General features: G+C 40.9%; 2 protein-coding genes across 4 annotated transcripts in view; one reads left to right on the top strand and one right to left on the bottom strand.

The window, feature by feature from the left end:
- Positions 1-15,433, top strand: part of bmpr1aa (bone morphogenetic protein receptor, type IAa) — a 20,080-nt gene extending 4,647 nt beyond the window's left edge. The window contains exons 1-11 of one of the 2 annotated variants that reach the window (XM_079842814.1): positions 1,738-1,780; positions 8,952-9,114; positions 9,229-9,331; positions 9,433-9,529; positions 10,066-10,156; positions 10,669-10,807; positions 10,888-11,080; positions 11,167-11,464; positions 12,111-12,286; positions 13,010-13,140; positions 13,287-15,433. In XM_079842814.1, coding sequence (XP_079698940.1) covers positions 9,299-9,331; positions 9,433-9,529; positions 10,066-10,156; positions 10,669-10,807; positions 10,888-11,080; positions 11,167-11,464; positions 12,111-12,286; positions 13,010-13,140; positions 13,287-13,412 — 1,284 coding nt within the window. In that variant the 5' untranslated portion in view covers positions 1,738-1,780; positions 8,952-9,114; positions 9,229-9,298 and the 3' untranslated portion in view covers positions 13,413-15,433. Of the gene's footprint in view, positions 1-1,737; positions 1,781-8,948; positions 9,115-9,228; positions 9,332-9,432; positions 9,530-10,065; positions 10,157-10,668; positions 10,808-10,887; positions 11,081-11,166; positions 11,465-12,110; positions 12,287-13,009; positions 13,141-13,286 lie in introns of those variants that run through there. The other variant, XM_079842813.1, reaches the window with a different exon arrangement.
- The window catches only part of mmrn2a (multimerin 2a), a 24,755-nt gene continuing 12,647 nt past the window's right edge, over positions 13,919-26,026 (bottom strand). Inside the window, exons 3-8 of one of the 2 annotated variants that reach the window (XM_079842795.1) lie at positions 25,554-25,660; positions 25,098-25,181; positions 24,248-24,430; positions 19,693-20,129; positions 18,103-19,615; positions 13,919-16,134 (exon numbers count right to left, since the gene is read on the bottom strand). In XM_079842795.1, the coding sequence (XP_079698921.1) occupies positions 15,731-16,134; positions 18,103-19,615; positions 19,693-20,129; positions 24,248-24,430; positions 25,098-25,181; positions 25,554-25,660 (2,728 nt within the window). In that variant the 3' untranslated portion in view covers positions 13,919-15,730. The remainder of the gene's footprint in view (positions 16,135-18,102; positions 19,616-19,692; positions 20,130-24,247; positions 24,431-25,097; positions 25,182-25,553; positions 25,661-26,026) is intronic. The other variant, XM_079842796.1, reaches the window with a different exon arrangement.

Raw genomic sequence — 26,026 nt, 5'->3', positions numbered from 1 at the left:
GACGTCATTAAAGCAGGATGTACAGGGATGTAGTCCAAACTGGCCGTTCGCTGTAGGCTTTGAAAGGGAACTTCTGTTAAATAAAATATCTCGCTTGGCATTGAACTTTGAGCTTTATAATTTTACAGGTATTATTTATGCTCTAACAGCAACATTACACACTAACTAAAGTTTGAAAAATGGGATCACGAAGAACAGGACCTTTAGGATATTTTTGTTGAAATCCGATGGCTCAGAAAGGCCTCCATTGGCAGCAATGCATTTTGCACTCACAAGACCCATAAAAGGTACTAAAGACGTCATTACAAAGTCCCTCTCACTACAGTGGTTCTACAATAATTTTATGAAGCGACGAGAATAGTTTTTGTGCTCAAACAAAAAATCTAAATAGCGACTTCATTCAACTTTATTCTGGGCTTCAGACGTGAACTCATGAAGCACCATGACGCATGCACGAGAAAATGACGTCGAGCACAGTTCAGGCATCCACGAAATGCAGCACCATTTTGAGCACTATGCCAAGACCTAAAGCACAATCAATGTAGAATTCAACAGCTTCGATATGGCACGTCTTCCTCTGCTTTTAAACAAAGTTCCTCGCTTCCGGGTCATGTGTCAGAACGCCGGCTCTACTCTTGCGCATGCGTCGTGGTTCTTCATGCAGTACAGCAGGGCAGGAATCATATGTGCTCATCTAAACGTTTCCTAATGCTTAATAACGTGATGTTTACTGATGTCAAAGAAAACTGATACCGTTGTTTAGTAAAAATGCCCTCCCTGAGTCAAACCAGTGAACTGCATAGGCTTCTGTGATGGTTGCCTGTGGACAGTCAATGAGCTGTGAAGGCAAACAGCAACAGCCGATTGCTTGGAAAGCCGTTTTTGAGCAAAGGGAAAAAAAAAAAGTTTGAGTTGAAACTTGCCTACAGCTTTATATTTTAGCTCACATTGTTTGTGTTAACATATTTTAACTCTGAATGTCTGTCTATGTGCAGACAACAGTTTGTGCTGAGGTTTAGAACACTGTCTGATATCTCTGATGTGTGTTTACTCATGCCAGGGAGTTCAAAAGACATCGTTCCTATCGTGACTCACTCCTGAACCACGAGCCTTTCGGAGGCCCCCCACTAAAGGAAGCTGTTGAAGTGATTGTTGCTGCTCTCTCTTCCTTTTTTAGCACATTAACAATTTCCTCTATGGCACTGTCAAAATTGCTAGTGGGTACGAACTATTCCAAACACTCTGTGTTCTCCGGAAATACTTTGACCCTTTTGTGTTGTTGATCTTCAGATTTAAGCCCCTAATAAGTGTGCTCAGATTTGAGATATTACGAATGGCTTCCTTCCTGTTCCACACTGTCAAAAAAACTTGAGCAGTTTATTTTATTTTTTTAAATTAATTTATTAATCTATTTTTATTTTTATTCACCTTTTTTATTTAATTTTTTATTCAAGCTTTTATTTATTTATTATTTATATATTACATTATTACATGGTTGAGAAGTTCTATAATTTAATCCAGGCTTCAACACTTGCCACTGCATATTAACTCTATATTTTCAATGCCATTTTGGTGCTGTCGTTTATTTGATTCTAATAAATTTAGATGAGAGAAAGAGAAGTTGTCTTGTAACATGCACAGTAGTCAGATTTTCAAACAGCTCAGTTTTCCTTTGAGTTCATATTATATCTAACATCAGTCTAATGTCCTTGTCGGTGTATTTTTATACAGATGCAGCAGAAAAGTAGGAGATGGTTGAAACCAGAGACGCAGCATGAAGGCGAGGACATTTGACTTCTCAATGCACTGTTGTTTCTCCCAGTGTTAGAGTTGTGTAACAGCTAGTTAAATACCTCTATAGTACATCTTTTTTACCTTGCTCATCAGATGCACCCCTGAGATGTAATTTCAGGCAGGTGTCTGCCCCTCTGAAACATAATCTTCAAGAAACAGAGAGGTGACATTGGCGACTGAAAGCCCTCAGTTGCCTTCTCAGTGCAGTGTAGGGTTTTTTTTCCCCCCAAGCAATTGTAGACTTCTACCTGGACTGAATAGTGAATGGGGTTAGCACTCCTCCTAGGGGAGAAGAAAATGTGTTTTAAATGCAGGTAGGCATTTAACTTTCTTTCCCTGAGGTGAACCCCTTAAAATACATGTAAATTTACCCCAGAAATGACACTAACAATTTAATGACACGTATAACTTATTTTAATTGTACCATGTGTGAGGATTGATCATAAACAATTAAAGGGTTAGTTCATCCAAAAATGAAAATTCTGTCATTAATTACTTACCCTCATGTCGTTCGACACCCGTCAGACCTCCGTTCATCTTCGGAACAGAAATTAAGATATTTTAGTTGAAATCTGATGGCTCTGAAAGTCCTCCATTGGCTCAATGGTACTCTACACTCTCAAGACCCTTAAAAGGTACTAAAGACGTCGTTACAAAGTCCATCTCACTACAGTGGTTCTAAAATAACTTTATGAATCGGCGACAATAGTTTTTGTGCGCAAAAAAACCCTAAATAACGACTTGCATAGTGATGACTGTTTCAAAACAAAGCATTATGAAGCTTCGAAGCGTTATGAATCACTGAGCCGAATGATGATTCGGATGGCGTGTCAAACCGCCAAACTGCTGAAATTTGGCGATTCAAATCGCTGAATCGACTCAGTGATTCATAACGCTTCGAAGCTTCATGATGCTTTGTTTTGAAATCGTCATCACTATATAAGTCGTTATTTGGGGTTTTTTTGCGCACAAAAACTATTGTCGCAGATTCATAAAGTTATTTTAGAACCACTGTAGTGAGATGGACTTTGTAACGACGTCTTTAGTACCTTTTAAGGGTCTTGAGAGTGAACCGTGCATTGTGCCAATGGAGGCCTTTCAGAGCCATCAGATTTCAACTAAAATATCTTAATTTGTGTTCCGAAGATGAACGGAGGTCTTACGGGTGTCGAACGACATGAGGGTAACTGTGCGTTCACACCGCCGCCGGCGAGAGCGTCAAACTTCGCTCTGGCCGCCCTGCCATCGACGCTGTAGAAAGATTCGTGGACGCGCTGCCGCTCTGACGTAGATCGAATGCTTGGTCTTTTTTGAAACGGCATTTAAAGGGGCTGCAAAGCAAACATTCATGTTGACCGGCATTTGTGCTGACTGACCACAAGTAGGGTATAACCGTATAATATAACCTCATGAAATCATTTAAATGTGAAAGTTTAAAAAAAGCAGATCGATGGAAAGAACTTAACAATTATAGTTACATGTTTGCTAACGAAATAAACCAATTAAAAGCCATTTGTGTGGTGGATAAATAATGTTGCACGTCTTATCAAACCCGCCGCACCAGCAGTGATCAACCTCCTCTATTTTGCTTGGGAACTAATGTGGTCGGAACCGAAGTTTACAGCACTGCGTTCTCTAGAATCATCTCAAGCGGAGCACTACTACATTTCCCATTGGTTGCCGCCGGCTGCCGCCGAACCGCGTCATAGCTCATTACCATAAAGTTGACCTGACTTCAACTCTCCTTGACGCCCAAATCGTCCAAGACGCGCCGCGCCGCTCTCGCCGGAGCTCGCCGCCGGGCTCCCATTGAGAATGAATGACTTCCAGCCACTTTGACACTCTCGCCGGCGGCGGTGTGAACGCACAGTAAGTAATTAATGACAGAATTTTCATTTTTGGGTGAACTAACCCTTTAAGTGCAATATAGTCTTGTCAATGAAATTGCGAATTGCTCTAAAGGGAAATGGTATAATTCAACTTTGCTGTAGGCTCAAATCTACTAGAGAGAAATGTTCTGTCAGACCTCCCTGTAACTGGCGGCAGAATTAGGCACACATGTGAATGTGGAGGCTTTTATGACCCCGTCTGACACATCAATCATCGCCCACAACCAGTCACAGTCCAGCAGTCAGAAAGACTCCTTTGCATCTTTTTTAAGAACTTTAGAGTTTTGAAATCCTAACATTTTTGCAAGTTACACTTTCTGCCACTCCCATGGATATTTGTACAGTTGTATTGAAAACCTGTATTGTATTGAAGATCCTTCAATCAGAAAGTCATTCCTCAAGCTCTGACCCTGAGTGGAGAGAATAGAGAAAAAAAGCAGTAAAGAGTTATGGAGAAGGGATCCCCAGTGTTCCTCTTTGGGAGTTTGCCCATTTGATCGTTGTACAGCCTTCTCCTAATGTGAAATTTCCATGCTGGCCCTGTGTATCAGGGTCTGCCGTCATAAAGGGGGACTGTCTCCCTTAGCCTGGGCTCAAGGCCACACAACCTCTTACATTTGCTTTATGAGTAGCTCAATTACAGAAATGACCTCATAGAAATCCCTTGCGAGCAGTTGAATGAGATTAAGTCTAGACAGTATAATTCTCTTTAAGAGTTGATTTTTATAGTTTAGTAAAGTAACATGAGACTGAGTGTTTTATCTACTTAAGAAAGTTATGGAATCTGTCCGCACCCTGAACGAGAGCACTTGAGAGGCTAAATGTGTCATTTAGTTTGTGGTCTAGAATCGTTGTGTTAGACTGAGCATATCAAAGGCAGCATCTCGCAGCTACACAAGCTTTATCTGGACTTTTAACTACACTGCCTCAATCAGCTCTGTTTTCTCAGGGTGTTTCTCCAGCACCCTTGTTTGTGTTGTGATCGACCGTCTTGCTAATGTTTCCTGCTGTCACGCATTCGGTCTTTGACCCCTTAATGATGCTGCTGTGGGAGACCACCACAGTTTCCTAGTTTTTCCTTCTTAAATGTAAATTAAAAAAGAAAAATGTTCTTGTAGGGATGCCGATCATCACATTCTATGACTCGATCGGGATCACTAAAATAGGCAGATCTCACCAACCGATCGCAAATTGATGATGTCAGACTTGAGCGCCGCAGTCCTGTCATCATCAGTTTGGAGTTATTACATGGTCTCAAGAAACAATGTGTTTTAAGCCTTGTGATTTAAGAACAAGTGATTTGAAACTGCTCATGTGCAGTAAGCAGCGAAACTCGATACATGTGCGCACTGTGAGACGGGTTCTGAGCACAGTCAGCACATAAAGCTGCTGCTCATACAGCGCATGAGTGCTTCTCTTACTGGGCTTGAACAGTGCGAGTATCTTCGTAAAACACAGTCGTTTATGTCTTAAGTAAGCGTATATAGTTGTGTATTTGGTGTTAAAGTGAAAGCAGACTAATAAAGCCGTCCTTGCCATTCACGTTAATCAAATTTGATTTAATCAATTTGATTACTTTATAAAATTTGTTGTATTGCTAGCGCTTGAAGTTTAGCACCCGAGTGTTGATGGTGAGTGACTATTCAGTATAGCCACATATATGTTTTGGATGAAAAGAGGAATAGACTCTCCATATCTCTCCAAAATGCAGAAAGCTCTAATTTATAGAGAATCCTTCCTTACCTACTTAAGTAGGACGTAGGAAGGATGGACACAAATGCTCTGCACTTGCTGAATAATATTCCTGTTTGTTTTTGTATCAGACTACTCATTTTGTTCATTTAGGATTTGCAGTGTTTCTATTTGTTTTTGTCCTCAGTCACATATTGGAACATTTTTCATTACCTTATGGGTTGTAATTTTGTTTGGTTTGATATTAAAGGATTAGTTCACTTTCAAATAAACTTTTGCTTACAATTTACTCACCCCCTTGTCATCCAAGATATCCATGTCTTTCTGTCTTCAGTCGAAAAGAAATGAAGATTTTTGATGAAAACATTTCAGGATATTCCTCCATATAATGGAATTCAATAGACCCCAAACGGTTCAAGGTCCAAATGAGAGGTTCAGTACAGCTTCAAAAGGGCTTTAAACCACATCAAACGGTACCAGACGATCAATAAGGGTCTTATCTAGCGAAACGATCGGTCATTTTTTTAAAAAATAAATAAAGTTTAAGTTTTATAAGCACAAATGCTCGCCTTGCTCTGTTCAGGCGGAAGACGGAAGTACCGAGTCAGTGTTTACAAATGAGGGGAAGGAGGACCGTATGACCATATCCACGTATTCAAACGTCTTTGCGCCTGCGTCTAGCGTGACCTTTTCAACGTAATTGCGTTTTACGTGACGTCACGAGCTCGCAACACTGAACAGAGCAAGGCGAGCATTTGTGTCTGGTACCGTTTGATGTGTTTTAAAGCCCTTTGAAGCTGTACTGAACCTCTCATTTGGACCTTGAACCGTTTGGGGTCTATTGAATTCCATTATATGGAGAAATATCCTGAAATGTTTTCATCAAAAATCTTCATTTCTTTTCGACTGAAGACAGAAAGACATGGATATCTCATAGCTGTCAACATTGAACATTGAAAAAAGGGAGATTTCCCGGAATCCATCCACAAAATAAGGGATTTTTTTTTTTTTACACGATTCTTACCCACAAACTTAAAAAAAAGAGTTTATAACTACACAATATATTTTGATTTTGGCCGTCAGCGTCCTGATCCATCATCGTACATCACACTCATCTACTATACTCTCCTTGAAGTTTACTTCCCGCTACTTTTTCCCTCTTCCTCCCGCCCGCCGCTGCAACTGTCTTCTTCTTCGATAGTAGCCTAAGCCAGTGTTTCCCCGACCTTTTTTCAGTCAGGGCACCCTTTGAAAATGTTTTTCCATTTTGTGGCACCCCCTCGCATGCGTTACGCTAGGGGTGTAACGGTACAGATTGCTCACGGTTCGGTTTGAATCACGGTTTTAGGTTCACCGTTTCGGTACGGTTCAGTATTTGCTATGTTCAGGGAAAAAAGGACTACTGTCAAATAAAAATAAAGAAAATAATAAGAACAAATCATTTAAATACAAGCAGTATAAATACTACACAAATAAATACTATCGAGAAAAGATACTAATAAAATAAACTATGCTTTTCAGGTTTTTCAGGTCGTCTAACATTAGATTTCAGGTACAGAAATTGATCAAATGTAAAATAACATTGCATATTTGAGTGTATAAATTAAAGATTAATTCTATTAAACTTACAAAAGCTATTCAATCAAGAGCCGTGAGTGATGTCCTTGTCTTTTGTTTACATTAAACAGACAGCAGTAAAGGCTGCCCCTTTAAGACCTAATGCATGGCTATGCATCGTCTTTCTCGACTGTATAAAGTTTACTTAAGGCATATACAGACTATGTCTGCTAGAATACTCATCAAGATGGACATGTTGACATACTTTTTGCGTGAGTTTGTCCGTTCAAGAGCAAGACTTGAAAGAGAACTCAATATTTGCGCGCTGTGAGACGTGTGCGCGCTTTCGGATGAGCGCACAGAGGCGCATTTTCTCACAGCTCGGCACTAAACCCGGGTGATGACGGCGAAAATGACTGGTCATATTCGAACATATGGCATGCAATGAACAAAGTTTACAAAGAGAGGATTATTTGAAAAATTTGAACAAAAAAAAAATATTTAAAGGACTTTTACACGGCACCCCTGCTCTCTTCAGACGGCACCCCGGTTGGCAAACACTGGCCGCTACTGTCTGTGTACTGCCACCTGCTTGACTGGAGGTCTAGTAAACCCAAGAGCAAGCCACTTCACAGACACCGATAGTTGTGTGTTCTGAGTTAACACAATCAGAACGTAAAAATATGGGATATTTTACGGGAAAATACTAAAACGGGAAGACAGCGGGAAAAGAGCTAAAATACGTGAGAAACCCGGAAAAAACGGGAGGGTTGACAGCTATGCGATATCTTGGATGACAAGGGGGTGAGTAAATTATAAGCAAAAGTTTATTTAAAAGTGAACTAATCCTTTAAGTCTTCTAGGCTCTTTAGTAATCCAGAGTATCCTAATATGAATAGTGTAACCTTATCGTGGTTATCATGAAACCGGTAATCGTTCCATCCCTAGGTTCATACTGTTTATATTTGGTTTGGTGTACTCATCAATCACATTTTCAGTGTATGCGCATAGTAGGCGATCCATTGAATTATGCAGTGAATTGAAGATCAGAAGCTCCTTTATCTTGCCCAGCTCTCTATTTAATCACAGAGTCCTAATAGAATTAGTCCAAGAGGAGAGTCCATACTAATTGTAGGATATGCAGCACACGGAGAGGCTGTATAAGACCGAGTTGTAATGGGATCTGAGGATGGAATGCAGCTGATAAAGCGAGCGCCGTGTCACCCTGCCGCCCAATCTCTCAAACTGCTGCTTTGTGAGTGATTAGGCCTAGCTGTTTTAGCGACAAGTCTAGACTGGAACATCTGCAGTGGATTCATGCTCCACAGAAAAAACTACAGCACTATATACACATGCTCTGTTACAGGATAAGAAGACACTGTGAGATCAGTAGAGACATGTCTCAGAGGCCTTTATTTAAACTTAAATGCAAATAAAAAGATGTATGAAATAAATGTTTGTGAGGGTGTGAAACAGAAAGGGACATGGTGATCTCATTGTACATGCTAGTTGGTCTGGATTTGAACAGGAGCAGGTTTGCTGTCACAAATACAGAGGGGAAGCGAAGGATGGGGGGGGGGTGTAGGACATGGTGGCGTTATTTAGGATTGATACAATACCTACATTTTAGTAGTCAATAATTTAATGATTATCAATTCAATTTCAGTAATATACCAAAGACTAATGTGCTATTAAAATGAAATTTAACCAATGTTATGTAGACCTTGTGTATTTTGAATTAAATAAACATTTCTTCAACATTTATTAAAGTAAATATTAAATGCACTTTGTTTAAATGAATACCTCAACAACATCTGCCTTTGACTGTTTACATGAACAGCCACATTATTCACAAAATGAGGGTTCAAAAGCAATCGACTATCAGCCAGAACTGGCTACTGAGTACTATAATACAAAAAGACTGGTATGAATGCATTTTGTTTTGGGTTTATTAACAGCTGCTGGTCATTTTGTGTGTCTGTGCACCTAGCTTATCATTGATTGTGTCATTTACAGCAGGGCAGAACCCTGACCATGTGCTGCAGGGCACTGGAGTGAAGCCTGGCTCAGACTCCAGAAGGCCCGGGGACGACTCTACCGTGGCACCAGAAGATGCTGCCCGCTTCCTTAGCTGCCACTGCTCAGGTCACTGCCCTGATGATGCTAAAAACAACACCTGCGAGTAAGTGTCACAGGCTATGGCACCTTTTTAAGTGATCATTGTTTAATGTGATTATTTGTTTATGCTTTGTTTATATGTATTCAAAAAAAGTATATTTTCTTTTAAACCCAACAGGACAAATGGGCAGTGCTTCGCCATCATTGAAGAAGATGAAAATGGAGATGTTATCTTAAGCTCAGGCTGCATGAAATATGAAGGCTCTCACTTTCAGTGCAAGGTAAGGAAAGTTGTTTCTCTTAAGTGTCTCGCGCTTTAACTTGCATGATTAAATATCAGACTTTGTAAGTTTTACTCACTTGAGAAATGGATTTTTCACAGGATTCGCAGTTTGCACAGACACGTCGAAACATCGAGTGCTGCCAGTTTGACTTCTGTAATCGAGACCTAAAGCCAGAGTTACCGCCTCGAGACTCAGGTAAGCTTCAGTATTATTTGCCTGGCAGTTGTATGGCATTGTAAGGTTATTTTCTGCGAAGTATTAAAACTTGTTGATTTTAAACTTTTTTTTAGGGTAACTATGGAAGTAAAATAATGCCAAATATTTTTTGGAGAAAAAAAAGAGCTTTTGAAGAAAAATGGCTTGAAAAAATGTGCATTTTAATACATTGTATTTTTAGGGCTTGCATTTTTATGGGATGAAATTCAACATGGTTGTATATTTAAGATCTGAATATTTCAATTCAAAACATTTCACACACATTTTCATTATTAAAAATGCAATTATCCATATTCACCTCTCATATTTCACTTCCAAAATATTCATTCTGTTTAAAAATACAACCTATTAAAAATGTTTGGCATGTGTTCCATTATTTCCCAGCAAAACTGTTTGTGAAATAAATATGTGTGCAGTGGCAGTGCAAGTCAAAATCTGAACAGGCCTGCTGATTGAACCCTGGCTAACCTAATGCTTTAATGATGGACACGTGTTTTCTCTTGATCTCGTTGCAGAACCACCAGACCCTCACTGGCTGGCCTTCCTCATTTCAGTGTCTGTGTGCTTCTGCACCCTCATCTGTGTCACTGTCATCTGTTATTACAGGTGAGATCATCACCGCACTGAAGCAGCAAAACACACTGACGCTGCTGTGTTTTTGCAAAGTGCCTTTGAAAACACATGCCACCCACATCATGGCCTGTTGTTGTTGAAAGACAAACACTTATGTTACTGCAAGTAGGGGCAAGACTCTATACCTTTGCATGGTTAAAAGTTTGCCTTTATAACACATACGTCTTTTAAAGTGTCTGTTTACTGAACTATCTGTTAAACGCAGGGGTTCTCAACCCTGGTCCTCGAGGGCCGCCACTGTCCTGCAGAGTTTACCTCCAACCTTGATCAAACTCCCCTGCCTGTAGCTTTCTAGTAATCCTGAAGAGCTTAATTAGCTGGTTCAGCTGTGCTTGATTAGGGTTGGAGCTAAAATCTGCAGGACAGTGGCCCTCGAGGACCAGGGTTGAGAATGCCTTGTCTTGATATTAAAACATGAGTCGGGGAAAGAGCTTTCCGACGTCAGGCATGGATGTAAAATATTTTTGACTGTGTCCTGTCCTCAGGTATAAGTGGCAGACAGAAAGGCAGCGCTACCACAGAGACCTGGAGCAGGACGAGGCCTTTATCCCAGTAGGAGAATCTCTGAAAGATCTCATCAACCAGTCTCAAACCTCAGGCAGTGGCTCTGGGCTCCCTCTGCTGGTGAGAAATTAGAAATGCAGGCTTTAGGATTTCAGTGTCAACAGCTCGTTTTTCTCACTGTTTCTATTCACATCTTATAGGTGCAGCGCACCATTGCTAAGCAAATCCAGACGGTGCGCCTTATTGGAAAAGGGAGATATGGAGAGGTGTGGCTTGGTCGATGGAGGGGGGAGAAGGTAGCAGTGAAAGTGTTCTTTACCCGAGAGGAGGCCAGCTGGTTCAGAGAGACCGAGATCTATCAAACCGTACTAATGAGACATGAGAACATACTAGGTACACTTCATGTCCTTCAAGATTGTGTAGTGTTTTCAATTGTGTATTAAACCATGTTTACGTGATTCTCTTCATTCTGCCCGAAGGCTTCATTGCTGCTGACATAAATGGCACTGGAGCCTCTACTCAGCTGTACCTGATCACAGACTACCATGAGAATGGCTCTTTGTATGACTATTTGAAGTTCACCACTCTGGACACACAGGCCTTGCTCAGACTGGCCTACTCTGCTGCCTGTGGCCTGTGTCACCTGCATACGGAGATCTACGGCACGCAGGGAAAACCAGCCATCGCTCACAGAGACCTGAAGAGCAAGAACATCCTCATAAAGAAAAACGGCACCTGTTGCATCGCGGACCTTGGGCTTGCTGTGAAATTCAACAGGTGTTTTGACACTTTGTATTCATTTTAAAAGCTAGTTTTAAGTAGCCTGACAAGCCAGACCCACATCAAGATGTTGGGTCTGGGAACACACCATTGGCAGGGCTCAATCCGAGGGGTGGGATGAACGGTTGTCTTTCAAATTCCCTCTGCACGCAATAGGATAGCGCTACAACCAACCAGAGCAACGAAGCAGAGCTAGTTGATAGATTAAACTTTCGCTGTATCCGTTTGGCAAAACTCCGAACACATCTTCCTTTCTTAAGAATGACTTCAGTGCCGTTCTTTGTTCTTTTCTCAAAGAAAAGCTTAACTCCAAATCTTCCAGAGTCGTGGCCAAAGCCGATTTGAAAGGCTGCTGTTCGCCAGCTTCTTTGTTTATGAGTAGCACCGCGGAACCGCCACAAATCTGCCGTCATTATGTTCAGCCCGCCCACCGACTCTATACACGATGGGATTGGCCTTACCAGAGTTTGGTTTTTCCAGCTCGCAAGCCAACGGAGAGTTGCTAGACGACCCTGATTGCAAATTACATTTGCTGCGGCTAGGGTGCGTCTAGATTTCTAGTCTAAGTTTTAAGTGGTTTCTTCAGTCATTTTGAGGAAGTAACTCTTTTTTTCTTCTTCTTTGGTTTTGTTTTTTGTCTCAGTGACACAAATGAAGTGGACATCCCATTGAGCACACGTATGGGGACCCGACGCTATATGGCTCCAGAAGTCCTGGACGAGACTCTGAATAAGAACCACTTCCAGGCCTACATCATGGCGGACATCTACAGCTACGGGCTGGTTATATGGGAAATGGCCCGACGCTGTGTCACTGGAGGTATTCAAAGACAATGAAAACATTTACTGTCAAATGTTGTGTGTGTGTGTGTGTGTGTGTGTGTGTGTGTGTGTGTGTGTGTGTGTGTGTGTGTGTGTGTGTGTGTGTGTGTGTGTGTGTGTGTGTGTGTGTGTGTGTGTGTGTGTGTGTGTGTGTGTGTGTGTGTGTGTGTGTGTGTGTGTGTGTGTGTGTGTGTGTGTGTGTGTGTGTGTGTGTGTGTGTGTGTGTGTGTGTGTGTGTGTGTGTGTGTGTGTGTGTGTGTGTGTGTGTGTGTGTGTGTAAGCCATGTCAATTTAAAGTCAACATGAAATGGAAACTCAACCTATTTAGTAAATGCATCCTACTGAACTTTATCTTCCATGTATTTTAATTTTATTTAAATTGTTAAATCTTAAGGTCATCTGGTGAAATGAGACTTCTCTCTGGACTTTCTCTCTAGTCATTTAGTCACCTTAAACTCCGCCCCTTTCTTATAGTTAACTGCAAGCTTCCATTCAGATCCGCCTGAATCTGATGGATTGAACCAAGCCCTACATTTCTTTTCTTTTCGATAATTAATTTCACTCACACAATACAAACGAAAAGATCTGTCACTACTTCTGTTACATCACAACTTTAAATATTTTTTGATCTAAAACTATCTAAAATAAAAACAGCTCCTGTTGTGGATGTTTACAGAATTCAAAAAGTACTTCATGAGTACATCCATCGATTGTTTCCCAGGTATCGTTGAGGACTATCAGCTACCATATTATGAGATGGTGCCATCAGACCCGTCTTATGAGGATATGCTGGAAGTTGTGTGCGTCAAAGGACTGCGGCCCACCGTATCCAATAGATGGAACAGTGATGAGGTAAGTCGGCAAGCAGTATCTGACCAGCAGATGGCAGTATATTTACAATTATATTTGCAGCATCTGCACAGATTTAGTGAACATTTGAAGCCTTGCATAGGAACTTGAAATGTATGTCGTGATCTGAGAAGAGTTTGTCTCCTTAGTGCTTGAGGGCCATGTTGAAACTGATGTCAGAATGCTGGGCCCACAATCCTGCATCACGACTGACCATCCTACGAGTCAAAAAGACTTTGGCAAAAATGGTGGAATCTCAAGACATTAAAATCTGATCATGTTTTTGACATCATAGTCCCCTTCAGGAGAAACAAGCTCTTTTCTTCTGTTGGATCAGACATGGTGGCTTTTGCTGCTTTCTGTGAAAGCTCTATCATTGCGAAGTTGGATCAGAGGATTACTGCAACAGACAAAAACAGTAGAGTGGGACCTTCTGGAGGTTTTGGGAGAGATCAAGTAAACCCCACTGCCTTAAAATACACTCAGTTGTTCTGAATACGTTTCTTTAGATTCTGGGATAAACCTCCTGCCATATGGATGAAATGCTGTCGACTTCTCATGGAATCTGTGTAAAGCATACTGTGATTTAATGTATGACATGTAAATATATTATACTAGTAGAGTAACTGAAAACAGAGCAAAACAATATACTATCGATATAATCTCGTCCAGCCATTGTAGACCATCTAGAGGAAGATTACCTGTGCCTCTAGATGCCTATTGTGTGGCTTTTAAAAAATCCTAATTCAACTATACAGTAGTTGTTCTCTCAACATGTTCTCTGCTGAAAATAGCCTTTCTTTATTAAATAACAAGACCCCTGACAGAAAGATAAAGAGATGCATGCCATTCATGATTTTGTTGCATGAACATTATATTGTTTGCAATGTTTAAAGCATGTCATTTTAACATCCTCGACATTTTCAATTGAATCTTTCACTATGCCTTTGACCATATTTTTAGAAAGTAAACCAGCTGTCAAAACAGCTCATTTTAATCAGGTAAGACTGTTTATACTCACTGATGTTTGCAGTCGAGAGCGATCTCCTGCTAGCAGCGATTTGGCAACATCAATGTAGTGTTTGTGGGGGTGATGTGCGCTTTCTGGTTGGTGTGATACAGTTGATACATTCCTGAGTTTCCTTCATTCAGAGAAGCTGGGTCTCTTTTTTTTTTTGGTACAGGATGCCATCGGTATGAATGTGACTTGCTTTAAAGTGCAAACTTTTAAGGATTTGGTGATATTCTGATGGTATGTTATTAATTATGGTTTAAACTCTGTTTATGTTTTTGAGTTGCCTGAAGTTGAAGGGTACGACCGTAAGGAACATCTGTTCGTCATCAGTGCTTAATAGTCAAGTTGGAGCTGCCAAAACACGGTCTTGGTAACTGGTACTATCCCAAAATACACATCGTTGCATAACATGTTTACAGAACTCCCTTGCAGATTTAATTTTATTATTCTTTTTAAAAAATGCAGTTGTATCCCAGAATACTTGTTGTTTATTCTTAGTGCCATTGAAAAGACCAATGTGATTTGTTAATAGTAACAAAACAACAGTTCACAATAGCTTTTACACCAATATCTGGGCCCTTACAGACAGGAAGTGTGAATGTACAATGCTTTGATAATGTCAGTGCCAGACTAAGGTGCTTTGTCACGATTTTAGTACAGTATGAAACGAAAAGATTTCAAATATTCTGAAAATAAATAATAGCTCTAAGAAAGGAAACATTCTCTCACCTCAGTGTGGTTAACTTCAACATACAGTACAATATTCTAGAGAAATGCTACATTTAGTGTAGCTATATGAAAATACATTTGTAGATTTTACCATACAAGTTATCTAAAATGAATCTGTGAAACTGATCATCTATATCAAAAGCTTTTCTGTGGCTGAAAAGGAATTTTCAAATGGACCCTCAAGTTAGCATTTGATTGCATTAAAGACCGAGAAATCTCATTGTGACTATTCCAGTGGTTTAGCATTTATCCCCTATGGCTTCTGTTCTTCACCTGACAACCGACAATGCACCTTCTCACTATAAGCAGAGCTATGAAGTATGTTGATTAGACCATACTGTATATGTGCCTGTAGATATTTCAATGTGCTTTACCATAGTATCACCCATCAGCCCACCTCTGTGTAACACATTAAACAATATTTAGTGTCTAATTGGGAAAACTGTTTTTGTTTTATTTAGCCCCATGTTGAAAGGGTGCCTTATAAGTATGCCTCATACTCTGTATAATATTTGTCCATGTAATCTTTAAAAAATATATAATTTTAGTACACACTTTTTTTCTGTGTTTTTCGTGCGTCTTATATTTTACTGAAAAAGTACAATATCTTGAAATGTATTTAGGGCACAGGGTATGTAAGGAATATAATATGTAAGACTTCTGATGTTCCACCAGACAAGGCCACATCATCTAAATCTTATCCCTTGCAAACAGTGCTCAATGTCTTAATAACCTGTCCCTATTATTAACAACATGAGCTGTTGTTTAAGTCTCTCAGATCCTGAAAGTAAATTTTAAATGGTGGGCAGTGCAATCAGTCTTTTTGCACCTTTAGAGTGTCACATGTCCTCAGGTGGTCTGCAGCATTAGTAGGCCAGCAAATGTGTTATCTTGTGGGTTGTTGCGCTCTAAAGTCCCCTGCACCAGCTCTAGACGGAGTTCCTCTCCTTGCTCCATCTGCAGGATGCAGACACGTGTTGCAGGTGCACCCAACTTCCTCGGGTTCTGCCGTAAGGAGGCAGCTACTTCTCCACCTCTCTTTAATTGAGCCAGAGAGGGGCCTGGTCCAAAGTCCAGTGTCACCAAAAAGAGATAGGCACCAGAAGTAGGAGCACGAAATATGCCTGTTTTTGGTGAGTATAATTGTCCTTGATTTAGGGCCACACTTTCAAAAAGGATCGTGCCAGATCCGTTAGCACCTTCTGTACTGCTGGCCAGGAACATAATTGGACTATCTGGGAGCTGACGAAGCACTGTTTGGAATCAAATAATGGTAAGGTATTAAAATATGAATGCAGGGAGAAAGGAAAAAGAGGGACATGATAGTGCAATTACAAATGACTTTCAGCGGGGGTGCTCTTGTCATACAAATGAAACGTCAACTAACCTGTACTCTAGTCTAGATTCAATATGAATGAATATTAAATTGTGGCAACGATTGAACTAAAACGAGGTTGTGGGGATTCTTAATTTGTGGCCATGGTATCTTGGTTTTTCCAAGCATGTCATGTGGGACTCCGTAATTATAAAACAAAACAACATTAAAATAATTTTAAAGTGCTGCGCTGTAAAGGGGTGGTTCACCCAAAAATGAAGATTGTGTCAATCACTCGCCCTCATGTCATTCCAAACTCCCTTCATTCATCTTCGGAACACAAATCAGACATCGTTAAAATAGTTAATGTGAATAGTGGTTCAACCTTAAAGGATTAGTTTCTTTCTTCAGTCGAAAAGAAATTAAGTTTTCGAAGAAAACTTTCCAGGATTTTTCATCATATAATGGTTTTCAATTACAACCAAAATGCTAAAGGTCCAAATCAATGCAGTTTCACAGCGCTTCAATGGGCTCCAGAAGCTCTGCGTGATTTCAGATGAGGAATAGGGTCTTATCTAGTGAAACGGTCGGTCATTAAAAAAAATTTACGAATATACTTTTTAACATAAATTGTTCATGTTGCGCAACTCTGTGAGGTGCTAAGGATGACATACCGCCCCAGTGTTTACAAAGTGCTTGTGTGAAGACTAATACAAACGCCCTTTAGCAAAACCAAAAAAAAAGGTAAAACAACAATATCGGACGATTTTGAAGTTGAAAATGTAGTGTTTTTGGTAAAGAGCGTTTGTATTAGTCTTCACACGAGCGCTTTGTAAAAACGGGGGCGGTACTTCTGCCTACGTCTAGCGTGACCTTTCCGACGTGATTACGTCATCCTTAGCACCTTGAAGAGCTGGCAAGATTAACAATTTAGGTTAAAAAGTATATTCTTTTTTTGTTTGTTGAAAATGACCGATCGTTTCGCTAGATAAGACCCTATTCCTCATCTGGGAGCATGCAGAGCCTCGAGCCCATCGAATAGCTTTGAAACTGCATTGATTTGGACCTTCAGCATTTTGGTTGCAACTGAAAACTATTATTTGATGAAAAACCCTGGAATGTTTTATTAAAAAACTTAATTTCTTTTCAACTGAAGAAGAGCTGCGCAAAGACATGAACATCTTGGATGAGATGGGGGGTGAGTAAATTATCAGGAAATTTTAATTTTGGGGTGAACTAATCCTTTAATTTTATGAAGCAACGAGAATACTTTTTGTGCACAAAAACAAAACAAAAATAATAACTTTATTCAACAATTTCTTCTCAACTGTGTAATTCTTCTAATGCTGGCTACACATGACAAGATAATCAGGGCAATTTTGGGCCTATTTTTCCCCTTCTGACAATCCCAGGTAATTTTCTGATAATCTTGATGATTCTACAGATTATCTAATGAGATGAAGTTTATTAAGAGTTACTAAATCTGTGTTGAATAAAGATATTATTTTTGTTTGTTTTTTGCCACAAAAATTATTCTCGTCACTTCATAACATTACGGTTGATCCACTGTAGTCACATGGACTATGTTATTGATGTCTTTACAACCTTTCTGGGCCTTGTAAGTTGCAATGATGTTGCTGCTGCCTATAGGTGATTCAGAAACCTCTCAGATTTCATCAAAAATATCTTCATTTGTGTTCCGGAGATGAACGAAGGTCTTACAGGTTTGGAACGACACGAGGGTGAGTAATTAATGACAGAATTTTCAGTTTTGGGTGAACTAACCCTTTAACAGAGTAACCCTTGAGATGACATTTGCATTGGGGGAAATGTAATTCATGAAAAAGAAGAGAAATTATTAAAAGTTTGAATAGTTTTACAAGACACTGTTTAAATATCATCTTACCTGCAGACTCCAGTGATGCATCTCTCTTACTGCGAAAATTCACTCGGTCCCATGTCTGAACAGCTCTTTTGTGCACCCTCTTCTTTTGTTTCTTTGCTTCCTTTCTCTTCATCAAAGCTGACAATTTATCCAAATCCACCGACACCTCAGAGCCAGCAAGTCCCTCTGTGTTACTGAAAATGCTGTTAAAAACGCCAAGGTGGGTCTCGAGGTCCTTACGCAAAGTATCCACCTCGTCCTGCAGTTTCCCCTCCGCACCACCAACGGCAGCAGTTTTATTGCAGTTGCAGCAAGAAGGACAATGATATTCATCAAGCCGTTTGATGCGGGCTCCAAGCTCTTTTACCGTTTTCTCTAAAGTCCAGAAGTCATCATCAGAGTACTCCGGCTGTTCCTCGGACAGGTCAAATCTTTCATTCCCACGTCTTCTTTTGACGCCCACCGAGGCCCCGTCTGCAAGCACAGAGGGATCATCTGCTGACGTCACCTGAGGGGTAGAAGAGTTCACCATTGAGGTTAAGCCGAGGCTGTGTTCATTGATCTTCTCTTGCATGTCTCTAATGCTCTCCCTCAGTTCTGGTATAGAGTAACGTCTCTGGTCCTGATGAGACCACTCCATGAACTCCAGCACCTCTTCCCCAAGCAAAATCTCTAGCACCTCCGAGTGACGAATGGCGTCCTGAAGCAAAGTGTTAAAAATGCTATGTAGGTGCTGAATCTTCTCGACCTTGGCCCTGTCCTGCTCCTGGAGTGTTTCAATGTCCTGCTTGTTGTTCAGGAAGGTGGCCTGGAGCTGGGACACATTGTGCTGTAACATTCTGCTCTTTTCCTGCTCAAAAGCAAGGGACCGTTGCACATTCAGTAGCCCTAATTTGAGATCTTCCACGGATGGAACCCAAGCGCCATTGTCCCAATTGTCCACCATCTCCTGTGCCTCACGCTCCAGGGCCAACTTGTTTTCATTCGCCATCTCCATCACATTAGCTACAGTTTGTTCCAACTGGGTCACAGATACTCCAAGAGCGATACAGTCACATTCCCCACTTGCTGAACTTATATTCTTGTAATACTCTGTATATAGATAGTCAACATCGGTTTCCATCTCCTGCAGGGCTCGCTGGAGAACGCTGATGTTGCTGCTCAGCTCATTAATACGGTCAAGGACTGTTACCTTCGCTGCCTCCACCTCCAAACCAGTCTCCATAAACTGAATCTGGCTGTTGCGGCCAGTCTGGACTATTTTGTTGTCCAGATCTCTCCAACAATTCTGGAGGTCCTTGATGTTCCCAGTCACTTGTTCATGGCCTTCAGTCAAGGTGCTAAGTCTCACGGTGTTGTTGATAACTTTGTTGTCCAGACGCGTGATGGCCTCCCAGACAGCTGTGCTCTCATAAGACTGACTCTTTGTGGGATCTGCCTTATTTTCAGGCCGAATCTTCTGAAATTCCTCGTCCAGCCTCTCTTGCTCCTGTATCACTCCAGACATTGATGTATTCAGAGACTGGAGGTTTACCTAGAGCGAGATATACACATTCAGTACAATTGTTATGCGTGTACAAAAATCATCTGAGGTTGAGTAAAAACTCTGACCTGCAACATCTTTTGGTGACGTTTGAGTTTGACGTCTATGTCCGTCTTGAAATTTGTCAGGTTGTAGTGCAGCATGGTTTGCTGCGCGTGGAGCCTCGCTTCAACCTCATGGCGATGGTTGTGAAACTGAACTTTCACCTCCTCCAGTTTCTGTAAACTCTCCCTCAACTCAACCTCAACAGCCTCCTGTAGATTGAGCTCCTCACCACCAACCTCTAGAGGCTCAGCGACCCTTCCCTGCTCCTGATCTTGTCGGAGTTGGGCCATGTCCTGCTGCAAACCCTCCACGTCCTGAAAGAGCCGTTCCAGGGTTAGATTGAAATTCTCCAACACCGGTTGCAGCTGAGACATCACAGCTTCTTTCAAAATTAGCAGGAGCTCGTTGTGAGCGTAAGGTGTTTCAGGGTGAGGATCACCTTCATTCACAGCAGAAGGGTCTGAAAAAAATAGACAGACATCGGCTAGACATGTGGGGCCTCATTTATAAAATGTTCCTACATTTGATCTTACAATCATTTCTCAAATGTACATACGTGTGATTCACACGTACACACAGAAAACGCCTTTCTTCCAGATGTGAAATTTTATGAAATCCTGAATGATCTTGTAATTGTGCCTAGCTGAATGGTTTCAGATCTCTGCCTTGTAAACGGCCCTTATTTATGTAATTAACATATAAAAGAGCACCAGTCAACGTCTGAATCCTTTACTTGAGAATGGCAAGCGGCAAGAATTGCTGAGATTTCCAAATAACTGAATTACTCTGACTCTCTGCCACTAGGAAAAGTGCGTACGTCTGCTTAAACCCTGACGTGGAGCTAGGCACTTTTCCACGTCAAAGACCGTTTTTAAAAATATGAACATACGCACCCAGGTTCAAATTTGTGCAACGAGGCCCGTGAACTTTGAATTGTCCTTGTTTAGAGAGAATCTTAAAATAGATGTTCTCATTGAACATTATTTTCTATGAACGTTCTAAGCAACTTCCAAAGAGGGGAATCCCAGCAACAATAATGTTTTGGAGGATAATAACCACATTGCCAAAAATAGAAATCTGAATCTATTGTCATTCTTGGATAATCATTTTCCCTGTGGTGTTGTTTGCATGGTTTGACTTTCTATGCTGCTCAGGAGGAAACATTGATATCATGTCGGAAAGATTTACATCTCTATGTCGGGTTCAGGATGGGTCATTCACCTGAACTTTGACCCTTTAATTGACTAAACAGCCCAGGGTCTTTTACATCCCCTGCATTGAAATAAAGTATGTGTGTGGTACATTTTGATCATGAGTGTGCAAGTTTTAGGGAAGAGTTTTCAGCAGAAAGAGATCTCAACATGTATAAGTTCCCTGCTGGGAACCTGACATAGAGGTCATGTGCCATTTTTATTCTTTTTATTCACATGCTGTCAAAACACTGTCTGGAAAAGCTTCAGAATTTATGCTCCTGCTGCTTTTTCTCATGTTGTAAAGTCTAGGATATATGATTGAGTCATGTTTTATTACCCTGACAACATTGTTTTTACTATTTGAACCACATCTCACGCAGGCACAAAAGCTCTGCTCCTATCCAGAACAACAGGGTAACAAGGGGAAAATTCTCCATTCAAACTTCAAAGGTTTTTTTCTTTCTTTTGTCTTCTTTTTGGAAGAGAATACAATTTTAAAAGAGTCTCTCAAGCGTTATTTATGTGACAAATGTGTCCTTACATCAATAACGCTGCAGTTTTCTTAGTGTTGTGTGTGGCTGGATTCAATCTATATCTGAACCACTGTGTCATTTCCATAGACCATTACATCACACTCATAACCATACAATGTATGGGGGGGACTTTTTCCCAGGGAAAGAGAGGATATCCTGCGCAGGAATTAGTAATGTGAAAGGACATTGAGGAGGTGTTATTGAAGAGGAATGGAGGTTTTTCCCGTCTGCAGCATTATTTACTGTTCTGTAAATCCGCCATCCTCTGCATAGTAGGATATAAGAGAGACCGGCACTCGACGAGACAGACAGAATAATATCCCCATAATATCTCTGACAATGCATATTACAACCAAAGGAAGTGTCTAGTTTGTAACTATTTTGGTATGGATGACACACATGTTCTGTTTTCAGTAGTGTTTGTATGTACAAGAGAGTGGGAAGAGAGACCTGCTGAATGCAGGATATTATATGGGAAAATGGATAACTGCCGATATAGAGTACAACAGGAATTACATCTGGTTCCCCTCAACAAAAACCTAATAGGATTTTTCCATGAACTTTCTGTGAAGTTTCTGATTCTTACATGTTTTGTTCATCAAGGTAATCTTCACAATAGACACAAACTACAATGTGCAGAAGTAAAAAGAGAAATGTAGGCAATCAAAAACTACACTTTTCAATCTTAATTAAAATCCATAAGTTGCAATGTTGAAGTTAGAAAAGTTTGCAAGTGTGCGAGTATTAACTTAAGTGAGTAAAAGCGGACTAATAATGTTTTTCATGATATGTTTTTCTTTTCGACGCGTTGACCTCTGGAGTCCCATTTAGACACATCTCCGCCTTTTCAAGACAAACAGTGATCCTGACAGGAGTTTGTGAGAATAAAATTTCGAGCTTTCGTTTAACCGCAGACCTTAGTAAAACCAATGAGCTTACAATATGTGGCAGCTATCATTTGGGAGCAAAACACTTACAGTATTTGTACATTTTAGATGGTCAAAGCATACAGAATTGTTTGTAACCATTGAATCAAAATGCAGCCGCTGTATTTTAGTCGTTTTTTAGTTACCTCAATAAAGCAACGCATCAACAATACACCTGAACACACAGCAGCACGCCCATGGGCGAACAAGATGGGCGCGAGTGCATTTCCTATTTAAACAATGTGGGTGAAAATGATAACTGCGTTGGGCTAAAACTAGCAAAAAACACTTGCGTCTCGCCTGGCATTGCATTGCACCGGGTGTATAATAGGGCCCTAACTAATTGACTAAACAGCCCAGGGTCTTTTACATCCCCTGCATTGAAATAAAGTATGTGTGAGCTGGGGAGGGCTCTTCCAATGTAAATCTGTGGTGAAAAATGGAAATGCAGCGCACTCTCATAGAGAGCATTGGGGCAGATTTCAGGCTTGTTTCCACGTTATCTTAAGTAATCCTTGCCCCAGACCAAGATGCTATCAGTTATATACATTCACCTAAAGGATTATTAGGAACACCATACTAATACTGTGTTTGACCCCCTTTCGCCTTCAGAACCGCCTTAATTCCACGTGGCATTGATTCAACACGGTGCTGAAAGCATTCTTTAGAAATGTTGGCCCATATTGATAGGATAGCATCTTGCAGTTGATGGAGATCTGTGGGATGCACATCCAGGGCACGAAGCTCCAGTTCCACCACATCCCAAAGATGCTCTATTGGGTTGAGATCTGGTGACTGTGGGGGCCATTTTAGTACATTGAACTCATTGTCATGTTCAAGAAACCAATTTGAAATGATTCAAGCTTTGTGACATGGTGCATTATCCTGCTGGAAGTAGCCATCAGAGGATGGGTACATGGTGGTCATAAAGGGATGGACATGGTCAGAAACAATGCTCAGGTAGGCCGTGGCATTTAAACGATGCCCAATTGGCACTAAGGGGCCTAAAGTGTGCCAGAAAACATCCCCCACACCATTACACCACCACCACCAGCCTGCACAGTGGTAACAAGGCATGATGGATCCATGTTCTCATTCTTTTTACGCCGGATTCTGACTCTACCATCTGAATGTCTCAACAGAAATCGGGACTCATCAGACCAGGCAAAATTTTTCCAGTCTTCAACTGTCCAATTTTGGTGAGCACGTGCAAATTGTAGCCTCTTTTCCCTATTTGTAGTGGAGATGAGTGGTACCCGGTGGGGTCTTCTGCTGTTGTAGCCCATCCGCCTTAAGGTTGTGCGTGTTGTGGCTTCACAAATACTTTGCTGCATACCTCGGTTGTACACCATTCTTTGTAAACCCTAGAAATGGTTGTGCGTGAAAATCCCAGTAACAGAGCAGATTGTGAAATACTCAGACCGGCCCGTCTGGCACCAACAACCATGCCATGCTCAAAATTGCTTAAATCACCTTTCTTTCCCATTCTGACATTCAGTTTGGAGTTCAGGAGATTGTCTTGACCAGGACCACACCCCTAAATGCATTGAAGCAACTGCCTTGTGATTGGTTGATTAGATAATTGCATTAATGAGAAATTGAACAGGTGTTCCTAATAATCCTTTAGGTGAGTGTATATTCAGCTATGTGTATATTAGTCTGCATCAGGTCAGTATTTAGTTGCCATGTCTGTTCTTCTTCTTCCTATGTGGAGTAGCATAGCAAATTAATGAAAGTATAAATCGTTTAGTTTCAACATGCTCATGTGAATACGGTAGCTAGCCTTTATATAAAGTATTGCTAAGACCCAGAATCTGCCCTACCTAAATTTACAGCCAGGAGCCGCAACTGATCAAAAGGCATTTTCTTAAATCGTCATAGTTTTTTCAAGTCTGCGAGGTATGTCGCATGTAAAATTTAACATACCTCTCCTCTCAAAGTGGTGACTGTTATGGTGGTCATGGCCAGCATGAGGGCCGTGCTCATAATCATCGATGGGCTCTGTTGCAGTTTGATTCTCTACATCAGGTTGTTGAGCTTCATTCAGTGGACCGCCAAACATTTGGAAATCATTCTGCTCTCTGTTCTCTTGATTTAGTTTGTTATATCCTTAAGAGAGAGAAGAAAAAAAAGTACAACCAAATGTTATGTGATGTTTTGGCACTGTATTGATTGATTTACCTTTGCCATCAGTTTTGTTATTCACTGCATGAATGCAACTTGTGCACTTTGACTTGTACATTTAAATCTCAGGAAGGTCATTAGTATGAGTGCCTAGTATCAGATTAATCAGCGGCATGGGAATTTCCAAGTTTGTGTCCAAAGCTTTTGTTTGTGTCCCAACAACCAGCTCAAAGGATTATTTTTAGAGCTGTGGATTTGACAGCCTCCTCTGAAACGTGCTATTATTCTATTGCGCTCCAGTGCATGTGTGTATTTACCCAAGACCATTTTTGTTTTGTCCATGGTCGGACTGAAGCGCGGTCACACACGTTAACACTCTGTGTGGGCTCGCCCCTTGCCTTCAGAAATCTCATACGCCCTTTTCCGTCCTCCCATGTGGGGCAATAACATTCCCATAGCCAGCCAATATTTGCACAAACACACTTTTGTCATTTCCTCAGTTTGTTTCAGGAGCCAGGCCAGTGCCAGTCTGTCACAGGTATAGAGTCATGCTTGGCTAGAATGCTGTATTAACCAATCAGCATCCAGTGCTGCAACTATCCATGCTTTAGAGAGACTGTTCAAAGACTTGAAAAGTTTTTACATCACATACGTCTGTCTGTCACTTCATGTACTCCCGGATGTGGTCTGCCTGCCATGGTGGGGTCTTGAGACTCAGAGACGTGGCCATCTGTGACTGACATAGAGCACAGAGAAAACAGAGAGAATGTAATATATATTTTTATGTTTTTAACAACATTTGGACCTCACCAGTGGAAAGCATCTTTTACACAAGCCATTTTACAAATGAAAGAGCCAAGCCCGTTTATTAGAAGGTGAGTGTTTGCATACAGTACTGTTGGCCGAGCAGTGTATTCAAATCTCTCTGTAGTTACATTTATACAAAAGAAGAGAAAGACCAAATCAAAACTTTTGGAAAAGGTGACACCATTGTGTAGAAGCAAATCAATTTATGAAGCAAGTCAAGCATGATATTGCAAGAACCTCTTGGTTCCAACATCACCTTAGGACCTGTTGTGTCAGATTGTTGTGGAAAGCTTATCAGTACCTGTCTCCTCACAGTTTTTCCCAGCATGCCCTGGGCAGCATCGCCACAGCAGTGCAGTGAAGATTTTCTGCTTCTCTCTGTACACTGGCCGAGTGGACAGCTTGTACCTGCATACAAATTAAGGGATTTAAGTCAAGCTAAGCACTATGTAGATTAAGTTAGAAGGTATGATAAATATTTTTTATGTTACAGGGGACCTATCATGCCCCTTTTTATAGGATGTAATATAAGTCTCAGGTGTCCCCAGAATGTGTCTGTGAAGTTTCAGCTCAAAATACCTCACAGATCCTTTATTATACCATGTTGTAAATGGCCATTTTTGAGTGGAAGGAAAAACCTACAGTTCCAGTTACAGATACAGTTTTCATGCATGTCTCTTTAAATGCAAATGAGCTGATGCTCCTCACGGATACTCTGCCAAAAACTAAAACATCTGTTTGGTTTTGATTATCATCTCTATCGCGATCATGCTC

This window comes from Gobio gobio (assembly GCF_949357685.1).
Source record: "Gobio gobio genome assembly, chromosome: 18".
NCBI classification, from domain to species: domain Eukaryota; kingdom Metazoa; phylum Chordata; class Actinopteri; order Cypriniformes; family Gobionidae; genus Gobio; species Gobio gobio.
Note: the sequence above shows the minus strand (reverse complement) of the source record. Positions and strands in the feature narration are given on the sequence as shown.